Genomic DNA, 12,125 nt, shown 5'->3' on the forward strand with positions numbered 1-12,125 from the left:
CTGCTAACCAGAAGGCTGGCAGTTCAAACCCACCAGCCACTCCTCGGAAGGAAGGTTGGGCAATCTACTTCCATAGTGATACCACCTCAGAAACCCAATAAGGGGTCGCTATGAGTCGGGTTCGACTTGATGGCACATAGCAACAACAATACCAGACTGCTATAGATGTCTTTCAGTTTTCATGTACAACTGTAGTTCCCAATATACCACTAATCAAATTTCAAATCACATGTGCCCTAAAAACAAAGTATCTTCATGTAAAAAAAAATCCCTCCTAGGTTTATCCTGTTTTGCTCACACAAATTGGCATTACAAACAATAAAAGGATCATGTATTTTATTTTATATTTGCCCTTTCTTCTAGACTAGAATATCCTCCCTACATCCCTCTCCAGCCATCACTAATTTGAATTCTAAATTAAACAATTAGCCTTAGAAGTACTCTTGGATCCAAGTTTCCTCAAAGCTTAAAATCTTCCTTGCTTTAAAAATCAAAAAAGAGTTTTGTCTTTTAAAGTACTTATTGTCAAACTGTTTTTCAAAAAAATAATTGAGATGTTAGAGGAAAAACTACTTATCACCACTGTGAAAGTACTTTCAGAGCAATCTAGAGTTTCAATTCTAAACCAAAAAACAAAATGTTCCCTATGACAAGAAATTTTACTTTAGCTGGAGCTATGCAGGACATCATAGTTGGTTAAAAAAAAAAAAAAAAAAAAGTCAGGAAAAAAAGAGGAAGACCCTCAATGAAGCAGACTGATACAGGGCTGCAACAGGCTCAAACATACCAATGACTGTGAGGATGGTGTAGGACGGGACATCTTGTTCTGTTGCAGATAAGGTCACTATGAGCCAACTCAACGGCACCTAACAACAACACTGATAACTCATTCTACCTTCTCATGAAGGACATACACTTGAGTATGGAACAGCCTGTTTCTGTTAAAGGTTTCAGATTAGAAAAAGCTGAAGATAATCATCATCTGAGCTCCAATCACACGCCTAGAATTTTGCTAGGTGATCAACAAATATTAATAACAAATTATTACTTCTAATTCCTACAAAAATTTTCAAGATTGGAATTATCACCATTTTTGCAGACAAGAAACTCGAAACTGAGAGGTTATGGGGATGATCAATATAACACAGCCAATTCTAATAATGTGGTTCTTTTTGTATCACCACACTGATTGCTCTGAAAAAGGCAGGATAAAAAACTGTATCCCATTTCTAAAAATTCAAATAAAAGAAATTTACAAAAAATAGCAGTGGTCGTGTTACAAATAATAAACTATGTTGTACATCACTTAATCTTCACCAATCCTGCAAGACAGGTCTTTTTACTCCATTTCTCTCATGGGGAAACCAAGGTTGAGAGGTTACATGACTTGACAGGAATTCATTGAGGGGAATGGGAATTCAAAATCAAGCCAGAGTTTTCTGAACCTAAGACACGATGCTTAAAGATTTTCAAAACTGCCTTAAATTAAAGGAAAATATGATAGTTAGCTAATTTAAAAACCATAAAAAGCTGTAATCACAGCCCTAATATTGGCTGGCATACTACACTGGAAAAGTCAACTTGTCATCTTAGTTGATTCCTACTTATAGCAACCCCATGTGCTACAGAGTAGAACTGCCCCCATAGTTACTAGCTCTATATTAACCAATTATGTAAGAAACTGAATAAACTATGAAATATAAAATCAAAAGACAACATTAAATGTATATACAAGAATTTCCATAGGCCTTAAAATGAGTGTCAGTTATCCCACATCATTCACATTCTTATTTTTTCCCAAATAAACGAAGGAAAATTCTACTTAAAGGTAATATATGCAACAAACAGTATTTAGAGTTACAATAAAGACTAAATGTAGCACAAATGCCAAAATCAAATGTCTGATTTTCACTGGGGAACTGAACCCATGTTATATTAGTAAGTAACTACAGACACACCCCCAAGAAAGGAACTCAGATCCAGCCCTATCTATAAATTAACTGTTCTAAATACACAAAGTTTTGTAAAAATTGGTCTGCTCAATAACCAATACTTTTCTTAAATATGTGATAAATGTGAAGCAAGCAACAAGCAAACAGTTCAACCTTTCTGGGCCCACCTTTCTTCACCTATAAAATGAGACAGATTCATCATTTTCATTCTGAAGCCCTATGAAATAATCTTAATAAAACACATACAGAAGTCTAAAACTTCTTGTGTGAAATTCACTAAGCTTCACACTTAGCATTTGTGTATTTATAATACAAGAAAAGTGGGGGGACTCAAGGAATAAAGGCAAACTGAAATAAAATTAAAAAGGCATCAATATTTTGCTTTTAAGTATAAAGTCAAGGCTCAAATAAAATAGATTAATAAGGCTAAACTAAAATGAAGTTTATGTAAGAAAATTACTTTTTTGAAATGGAAGAAAACGGCTGAAATATGTGAGCAGTAATCAACCACTGAAAAAGAAGTGGCAATTTTAATTATATATTGTAAATATGAATGAAGGATTATGATGACTGAAAATAATTTTAAATACTTAACAAACATTTCAAATTATAAAAATGGTCTCTCTTTGGAAAACCCATGGTATGAACATGGCTAAAAGAAATCTTCTTCACTAATTCTATTAATGACTTAATATTCAATATACTTGAATGAGTGGAATTCTTTCATTTCAGTACTAGATTTGTTCTTAGACTTAATTTTCTATTTTATATAGTTTATTATTCATATATTCTTACAAGATAGAAAATAAATTTCTCCTCTTTAAAGAGAAATAATCTATTATTTTTGCCTTTTATACTTAAGATTTGTTTTCAATCATTTTTTTCATTAAAAATCTAAGAATTTTTTTTTTAAGAGTCATGAAGGGCAATTTTTTGATCCTTTACAAAACAGAGATGTAAAGTATGAAATTATGAAGAAAAATTGCAGCAAATTGTTTAGAAAGAAAATAAAATCTGGGTCTTGAAATAGTTTTCCATTTAAAGTACCACTTTAAGATTAATCCTCAATGGGAAATAAATCACACCCATCTTATGCTACCTTGAGCTCAGTCAAATCTTATTAAAATATTCCTTACTTCACTTAATAGATATGCTCCTGAAATGTGTAAATCTCATCTTAAATGCACTAGGGGGAGCTCCCTATTTAAAAGAATGCTATAGTGTCTCTCAAGTAAGGGCTCCTATTCTAACTTGTATTCCTGCAAAAGAATGACTTAAATTTATTGGAAGTATTTATATCTGGTTTTAATATATTTCTTTAAAAACATGATGGCACTTTATCTCATGCTTATCACTCCCATGAAGACAACTTTGGCCAAATTATACTACTTTTCACATCTGCTTCCCTAGAATTGAATACAAAACAGAGGAAAATATATTTAATATGCTACTAATAGGAATCAGAGCATGTAGCAAGAATCAGCTTTAAATATCACTAGATTTTTACAACTGTAATTTCAAATTTAAAGCTGAAAAAAAATAGAACACTATAGATGAATAATCTATTAAGGAAAGAAGTATGCCTTCTGTCTACTGATCATGTTATAATTTTTAAAGTATATTTTAAATACATCATTTAAACTTCTCAACTCTAAAATAATACAGGTACAATGGTTTCACTGTCAATGTGGAATATAAAGAAGCAAAGGCACAGGGTGGTAAAGTGACTATCCAATGTTACAAAGCAATTCAATGGCAAGGTCAGTTCTGGGATTCCATTCACATTCCTGGTTATTGCTCTTCTTTTATGCAACTGAATAAAGATAGAGAAAAAAACATTTAAGCTAGTTACACTGTAGAGTCTTCTCTTCACCAGTAATAATTACAGAAATACTCTGAAGGACGCTTAAAAGCTCAGGGGACTAAAAAATTTACAAAATATTATTCATTAGTGTTTCGAGTTCATATTCATCAATGTGTTTTGAGTTCATATGTTCGAGTATAATAAACTACTATCTTTTGAAAAGATGCCTATAGCTCAATAAATGCAAAACTATTGCTAATGTATCTGTTGATAGCCTATGGGAAACCAAACCCCAAATGGAAATCAAGTTTTCATTATTTCACCTGCTAACATTAAACCAGAAGTGTGTAATTTAGTATTACTTGAGTATTAAATGGATACTACATGGGTAATCAAGTTATTTACTAACTTCACAAATGGATCTTTATATTGAAGAGTAAAATTGGTTAAAATTACTCTAAGTATCATTCTATTTGATCTTGTCTGAAAAGCCACCATTGTTCTATGAGAATAACACTCAGCATTGAAAATCCTCATAAATTAACTCCCTTTAGGGCTGGTCAAGGATTGTTTTCATTGAGGGCACATGGCAGGGCAAGTACCATTTTAAGTCCAGGAACAACCTAATCAGTACTAGTATACTGGGTGGAGGTGTACAGAGTCAGGACAGTGACCGAAATGATTAATTTTAGGCCAGAGTAAGGTTTGGCAGGTGAACCTAAGTGGAAAAACATTTTTTAAAGAAGAGACAATGTTGCAAACATTGGGAAAAACAGTAAGATTTTGAACAGTATTTAGAAATACATGTATATATGTAAACTTTTATCAGACATCTAAATCTTTGTGTATTTATTTTTTAGACATAGGTTGGTTCAGATTTTTAGTGGCTCTTAAAGGATCAGCATCATTTGAAACTGGAACATACATTTGAAAATTATATATATGGTGCTGCTATAATTAAAGATTGAATAGAAGCCACACATAACTACATGAAATTCCATGACTACAGAAATATGAGCAAATGGTATTAACAAAATTAAGTAACTTAAGGGACTTCTGTATGCAGGGAATCTTTTACTGGGTTATCCAAAGTGCTTGAAAAAAACCTTACCAACAATTGTTTATTCCCAGCTACTTTAACCTTACTGATGCCAATTCTGACAGCATTCTAGTTAACGTCTCAAAAATGTTTTTTTGGTATGCTAATAACTGAAAATTAACAGATGAACATAAGTAGATTATTAAAAATACTCTTGCTATTGGTTATGGAAAATCACATGTGTGTTATGTATGTGGGGGGGTTGTGGTATCTAAATATATGAGTACACAGAGATACACATTAATCCAAATTTAGATATCTCAAAGAAACATCATTCAGAAACTTATTTTAGATGTTCTTAAAAATAGGTGTTTTTGTCTTCCATCTAATTCATTTTCTCATTTCTTTCAACTAGAGATTATACTTAAGTATTTAATATAGTGGGGCTCCACAGATCCTAGTATAAATATTTATGTATAAATAGAGATTACAAAATAAAAGTACTCCACAGAAAACAGATCAAAGTATTTTCACAAAATGAAATACAAGTATTAAATATCTGAGTTATCCAAAACAATTGATATTATCTTTTATGAATAGAAAATACGTAATATTTAAATCAGCAATAGCTGTATGACTAAAAAAATTTTCAAAAGATGTTTTGTTCTAATTGAATATCTCCACATATAATCTTTTGGAAACTGCGGTTTCTTAAAGTATTTTAATGGTAGTTTCACTTTTATGTGCCAATTCAGAACATAAGCATCAGTATCACTTGAATTACTCGAATCCATGCTTATTCATCAAAATAACCAAGAAGCATGATTCCTCCCCCTTGTTGAATTGATAAACCTTAATACCAAAAACATCCTCATCTCCCAGGTCGTGTGTGTCTTGGTCAAAGTGGTAACAACACAGCAGGATCACCTCCAACCTCAAGCTTTTTACAGTAAAATCTGTGACAATCAAAACATGACATGACTACCTTGTTTTTTCAGGTCTCACAAGTTTCCCACTTTTGACGGGGTGCAATGTTACCATTTCTCTATGGATTAGTGGAAACTGAGTTTTCCTTGTCTGACAAGTTTCCACCTTATGCTTTCACAGGTTTTACTGTTTCAGTTTTACAGGTAAGAACTATGTGTTCTCTGATGGAAGATGGCAATTGGTAAAAGGAAATAAGGCTTAAGTTAAAAATGTTCTCAGCCTCTTCATGACAATCAGTACTGTAAAAAATATTAATAGGTGGTAGGAGATAAATGTCTAAATACCTTTCCCACTTATTAAACGATACAGAAAAATAGGAAACAGTTGTGCAATACACTGTTGCTGTTAGGTGCTGTCAAGTAGATTTTCGACTCAGTAACTCCATGTGACAGCATACAACTGCCCCAGCCTAGTTCTCTAGGCTGCGATCTATACAGATCACCAGGTCTTTCTCCCAGAGCTGAATGGTGGGTCTGAACCACTAACCTTTTGATTAGTGGCTGAGCACTTAATGTCTGTACCACCAGGGCTCCATCTGTGCTATACACTAACCTGAGAAATAATCAAGTTTCAAATTTTCTCTGAATTCAAAAAAGGTTGAATGAAAACTTTAAGCAGTAAGACTGTGTATCACTACACATAACAAAGGAATATGAAAGAGAAAAGAACCCATTATTTTACAGAAACAAATTGTAAAGCTCATGGCAAATCTACCTAAATTACTGAAAGTTGCAAAATGAAGCACAACAGAGAAGAGGGAAAGAATAACGTGGTTAAGAAAATACACATTTACTTCAACACCAGATGTGTAATTCAATAAAAGCAGAAACTCACGACACCTGTGGCTGTGGAACTGGGGGAAAAAAACAAATGTACATCTAAATAAATCATTGTGGTGACAGTGCTTTGCACTACTACAATGTAAGAAACTCATCGGGTTTAATACACCTTTGTTATGTATAACATTACACATTCTTCTGTATCTTTTATTCTCCAGGTCAGCAATCTCATTAAGTTATAATGGACCACCTTACATTATTCCATAGTGAACCATCACGTGATATAAAGCTCCATGGAAGTCTTGTCTCATCCTTAAATAGAGGAGTTGCAGGTGCAATAGAGGGCACTAGGGGTTAAGAGTGTGTTCTTTAATTACTTTCCAGACAGCCTCTTTCAAGAGTTTGGCATTTAAAAAAAAAAAAAAATTCCTCCTTTAGTAGTTGCTAATTTTGTATACTCCAAAAAGTAAAAATTCTTAATGTACTCAGTTATTGCACTCCAATGAAAATCTTACCCTTGAATAGTTATACAATATGGTTAAATTATACCCTGATGCAAGAAAAAATAATTTCCTCTAATATTTTTACTAATATGCAAATGGAGACCACATATTAACTAGTGTCTGTAAGCCACTGCAAGAGTTGCACACTTGTCTATGGTAGAATATCAGAGTAACTGAGTATGGAGAGACAGGATATTTGCCCTTTCATTTCCTAACTGAACTTCAAGGGATTAAAACCAAATTCATGAGAATGTAATTTACAGCAAAGGAGTCTAATTCTGAATACAAATGCTTATGAAGAAAAAAACATGAGGGATATAAGATTATATAGAGTATGGTGAGGGTTTCATGTTTGTGTTAAGTGCATACTGTATTTTAATCCAAAATGTTCCATACTTATATTTCATGTAGTTTTTGGACTGGAATGTGTTTTCCACAAAAAGAAAAATCAACTATTTTTCCACCTTAATATTCAACCTACCTGCCCATAGTTGTCTATGCCAGTTACTAATCTATTTAAATTTAATAAATCAAAAGCTGTCCTTAGGGATTGGCCAAGAGTCGTAAGTCCTTCAGCCTGAAGGTTTTTCAGTTCATTCATAAACGTTGCATGGTTTTCTTTCCATCCAGCCTGAAAAGAAAAATTTAAGAATTTTTTTTTCATCTTTCAAAGCATGTACACACGGGCAGCTGTTATAATCTAATGCTCACCAAGTAGCTGCTTCACTTTACTGTACGGTTAACTTCACTCCCTTCCAAAGATGGGCAAGAATAAATCTGCTTGCTCTGTAGTGTTTGGTAGCCAACAGGATTAACACTTCATAACTTTACTGGGAAAATTACTATCTAATACCCAAAATTTCATCATGTGAAGGTAGTAGTGGTGAGAGAGGGAACTCTACTTCTTAAGTTAACAACCTACAGCTGTCCCACTGGCCCTTAGCCCTATCTGGAAGAATCTGAAGCCCACGCCTCGCAGGCCCCCAACTCTCACTCCCCAGCCAGGGGCACCGCAGCCCAACCCCGAGCTGAGTCCCCTTTAATGCAAACCGGGGCTCACTCGGCCGGGCCCGGCTGTCACTCGGGCTAACTTGAATAAATATCCCCCACAGTTCATTGCTGCGGCTCACGCCGCGGAGGGGAAATGTCGGCCATGTTGATCGCAGCGCCTCCGCTACTGCCGCCGCTGTCGGCCGGGCCGGGGAGGGGACGGCGGTGGCCCAGCGACTCAGCGCTTCGCCAGGACGATCCAGTGCGGGGGAGGGGGTGGGAGCCCGCAGGGGGAGAAACCTCAGCGCCAGGAGCACACCGGGTGGGGGAGGGGAGCGAAATGAAGGGTGAATGGGGGGGCGGGGAGGGCGAGCGAGGAAGGAACAGGGAAGGGAAGGGGGAGGGCGATGACTGTTACCTTGATAGCATAGGGCGGCTCTTCGAAAGTGACCAGCATGTACCTGTCTCCTCTGCTGGCAGGATCTCGGGCACGGAGCTGCGGGAGAGCGGGTGGGGACGGGAAGAGGAACAGGGCGGGCGAGAAGGAGCACACAAGCGAGGTTACAGGCGGAGAAGGAGCGCCGAGCAGCCCCACCGCCCCCCCCCACAGTACCGCACACGCAGCGGCCACCCCTCCACGCCGCCCCCCATACACAGATCGATCCCCACACACCGCCCCGGGCCGCAGCCGGATCCCGGGCCGAGCCCAGCTCGCAGCGCCCGCCCGTCGCCCGCCCGCGCGGTGGGGGAGGGGGTCCCCGAGCCCGGCGGCTCCCGCAGTCAGGTCCCCGACACCTCTGCCTCGCCGCCCCCGCCGCCCTCCCCCACCCCTGCCGCCCGCGGGCCGCCGGACCGAGGTAGCAGCCCCGGCTCGGTCAGTCGGTACCTTCATGAAGGTCTCTACCGCGCCTTTGGCCGTGTCCAGGTAGGTGGTGCCCAGATGGCTGCGCTGGTTCATAGAGGCAGACGTGTCTATCAGGAACAGTAAGATGGGCATAGTGCTGGCCGGGGACACCGGGGCCCGAGGTGGTGGAGAAAGAGATGGTAGGTGTAGGCGCCGGTGGCGGCGGCGACCGCCGCTACGCGGGGCGGGGGAGCGCGGCCCCCGGGAGGAAAACACCGTCTGGGTCTTTCCTCCGGCTGCGGGGAGTTTCTCCCTCGATAGTTGAGAGGAAACTCCCCAGACCCAGTCCTCCCAGTCGTACCCCGCCTCCGCCTCCTCCTGCCTGCCTGCCCGCTGGGCCGGGCTCCCGGCCGTCTGTCTGTCGGTCCGTCCCCCCCGCCTCGGGGGTCCCGTCCCCGCTCCCGGCCCCTGTGTGTGTCCCAGCGGGAGACGGGCCTGGCTCCCCACCCCACCCCCAGTGCAGGGAGTGGGGACCTGGGAGCTGGCGAAGGGGTGAGTGGGCTGAAGGGAGATTGGCCCTAGGGCTGTTGGGAGAAGTTTCAGGGACTCCCTCTGCACCCCGGCGGTGTCACCACTTTCTCAGCCCCTCTCGCTACTGAAGCGCTTTTCTCTCTCACACTCCGGTTTTAACTCGGGCAGGGGCTGCAGAGGCTCCGCCCCCTGACACGTCCCCGACCCACGTGATGCACCGCCCCGCTGTTTTATTGGCTGCCCCCTAGCCTCTAATTAACATATTCAAACAGCTCAGGGGCGGGGGAAGCTTGTAGGCCGGCTCCGGGGACAGTTATTGAGCACGCGCGGAGGCGGGGCGTCGGGTGTGCGCGCGAGCGAGCGCGAGAGGGGAGCAGGCGGGCGGACCGGCGCGGAGGCGGGCTCCGGGAAGGGGCGGGGACGGACCGCGGAAGGGCCGCGGAGTGGGGGAAGGGGAGCGAGTCGGCGCGCGCAGGGCGGCTGCGAGCCTGCGCGTCAGGGCTCAGGCCTCTCCTTGGCTGTTGGAGGTGATAGGGGTCGGGGGAAGGGAAATGGAGACTGGCCTCAACTCCCCTTTGAGGTCGTTGTGGTGAACCCCTTCCTCAGTGGACAAGTGAGGGGGGGATGAGGAAAGTGACCAAACATCTGGTTAGCAGAACGGTCAGGCCCTCGGTCGCCCTCCGAGGCTCCGGACCCGCGGTCGCTGAAGGAGGTTCCTTGAGCCCCGGAAGGCCGGCCCCAGCGCGGGCGGGTCCGGGGCGGGGGAGGGGAAGTGAGAGGTTGTTTATGACCAGGGACTAATCTCTGAGAGTCACACAGCTCCTGCTAGGGAGTGGGACCGCGGGTCCGACCCTTGTTCTGCTCTGGATGAGCGACCTAGGGCGAAGGCTGGACCAGGGGCAGGCCAGGCACCCTCTCGTTGGAGGACCCATCAAAAAGGGAACAATACCTTCTAACCCACCTCTAAAAGGGCGTGGGAGAAAATTGAAATATCAGTACACGGTTCGTTTTCCTTATTACTCTTCAAGAGAAAAGAATAACGGCCTACCCGCAGAAATGCATTTCACAACCGCGTTTACGTGGGACCATAGAATAGCAAGATCTGAATATTGCAGATGAAAAAGACCCTAGGAACCATCATGCATTACCCACATTTTACAAGTGCAAAAACTGATTTCAGCTTGGCCATATAACACGGAGAATGGGTTCCCATAACCCTGCCATGCATCTTTCAACATGCCTTCTCACACTTGTCCCAAATACTGTAGAGGGAAGAAGTTATCTGTTAAAACAAATCCCTGTCATCTTACCTAATGATGTAATGAATCCTCTCCTGACTGTCTGAGGGAAAGTGTCCTCAAATACACTAGTTGAAAAACTGAAGACACTGCCTTAAATGTAAGTTGAATTAGACACCTAAGACCTCCTAAGTCTAGATATTAATTGGCCTTTCCAACTATCCTTGCATTGCCTGAACTCTTTTATTCTTTATCTTGAAATTCTTAATTATTAACCTACAGAGTATTTGGAGAAATTGTTGCTATTAATGTTAACACAGAAGAGAGATGCTGTGTGGCACATTTAAAAACTCTAAAACCATAATTCCAATTTAGGAGACCATAAATTGGCATGTTCCTAATATTTAAGACAGCTTTTGAAACTTTTTGTTCATTTGTATTGGGGCTTTTTCAATAATAATGCTGCTCTGTGATTATGTACCATGGAAGATGTATCATTTTTAAGATTTGGACTGTGAAATAGGAAGAAGATGGATATAGGTCTTACAGCCAATATTTGCTGAGGATCTACTTTGTATGGTGAAGATAAAAAGTGAATAAAATATAATCCAAGTATAGAGAACATGAATAAAATATGGTCCCTGCCTTCAATGAGCTTATGATTGTCTACAAATAGTTGACATACACAGTACTACAAGGCATAAAGTAATTAGATACTAAAGAATTCGGAGAAGAGAAATATGTATTAAGTTGTGATGAAAGAGTATTTTTAGGGTCAGTATGTTTAAGCTGTGCCTTAAGGCAGTATTTCTCAAATGAATCCCAGACCTGGAGACAGAGTTCTATGATACTTTTAAATTTTTGTGTTCATTTTTTATTACACTATACTAATTTGGGGAGCTCTGGTAGCATAGTGGCTAAGGCACTTGACTGCTAACCAGAAGGCAGGCGGTTCAAACCCACCAGCCACTCCTCGGAAGGAAGGTTGGGCAATCCTACTTCCGTAGTGATACTGCCTTGGAAACCCAAGGAGGGGTCCCTATGAGTCAGGGCTGACTCGACGGCACACAACAACAACAACATACTAATTTGACCAGTTAAAAGATAATTTTTCATTCAAAATGTTAGACCTATTCAGAGAATAATCTTTGGTTTCCATTATCAGTGTTTTCATTGCAGACCTTTCCCAGCCTATCTGAAAACTAGTCTCCAGGATTATAAGGAGGAGCTCTGGCAGCTCTGTGGTTAAAGCATTGGGCTGCTAACCAAAAGATTGGTGGTTCCAACCCACCAGCAACTCTGTGGGAGAAAGATGAGGCAATCTGCTCTTATAAAGATTTACAGCCTTAGAAACTCTATGGGGTAGTTCTACTCTGTCCTAAAGGATGCTATGAGTTGCGTTGACACTGATTGCAGTGGTTTAGTTTGGTTTTTAGTAGGATCACAATTTACATTATT

At 40.7% G+C, this 12,125-nt stretch overlaps 1 protein-coding gene across 1 annotated transcript in view; it reads right to left on the reverse strand.

Annotated features, from left to right (window-relative positions):
* INTS6 (integrator complex subunit 6) overlaps nucleotides 1-9,051 on the reverse strand; it is a 124,102-nt gene extending 115,051 nt beyond the window's left edge. The window contains exons 1-3 of the mRNA XM_007945226.2: nucleotides 8,941-9,051; nucleotides 8,473-8,550; nucleotides 7,546-7,695 (exon numbers count right to left, since the gene is read on the reverse strand). Coding sequence (XP_007943417.1) covers nucleotides 7,546-7,695; nucleotides 8,473-8,550; nucleotides 8,941-9,051 — 339 coding nt within the window. The remainder of the gene's footprint in view (nucleotides 1-7,545; nucleotides 7,696-8,472; nucleotides 8,551-8,940) is intronic.
* Between the last annotated feature and the right edge of the window lie 3,074 nt (nucleotides 9,052-12,125).

This window comes from Orycteropus afer, unplaced genomic scaffold, assembly GCF_000298275.1.
Source record: "Orycteropus afer afer isolate SDZICR_OR568_19922 unplaced genomic scaffold, OryAfe1.0 scaffold00134, whole genome shotgun sequence".
In the NCBI taxonomy this organism is placed as follows: domain Eukaryota; kingdom Metazoa; phylum Chordata; class Mammalia; order Tubulidentata; family Orycteropodidae; genus Orycteropus; species Orycteropus afer.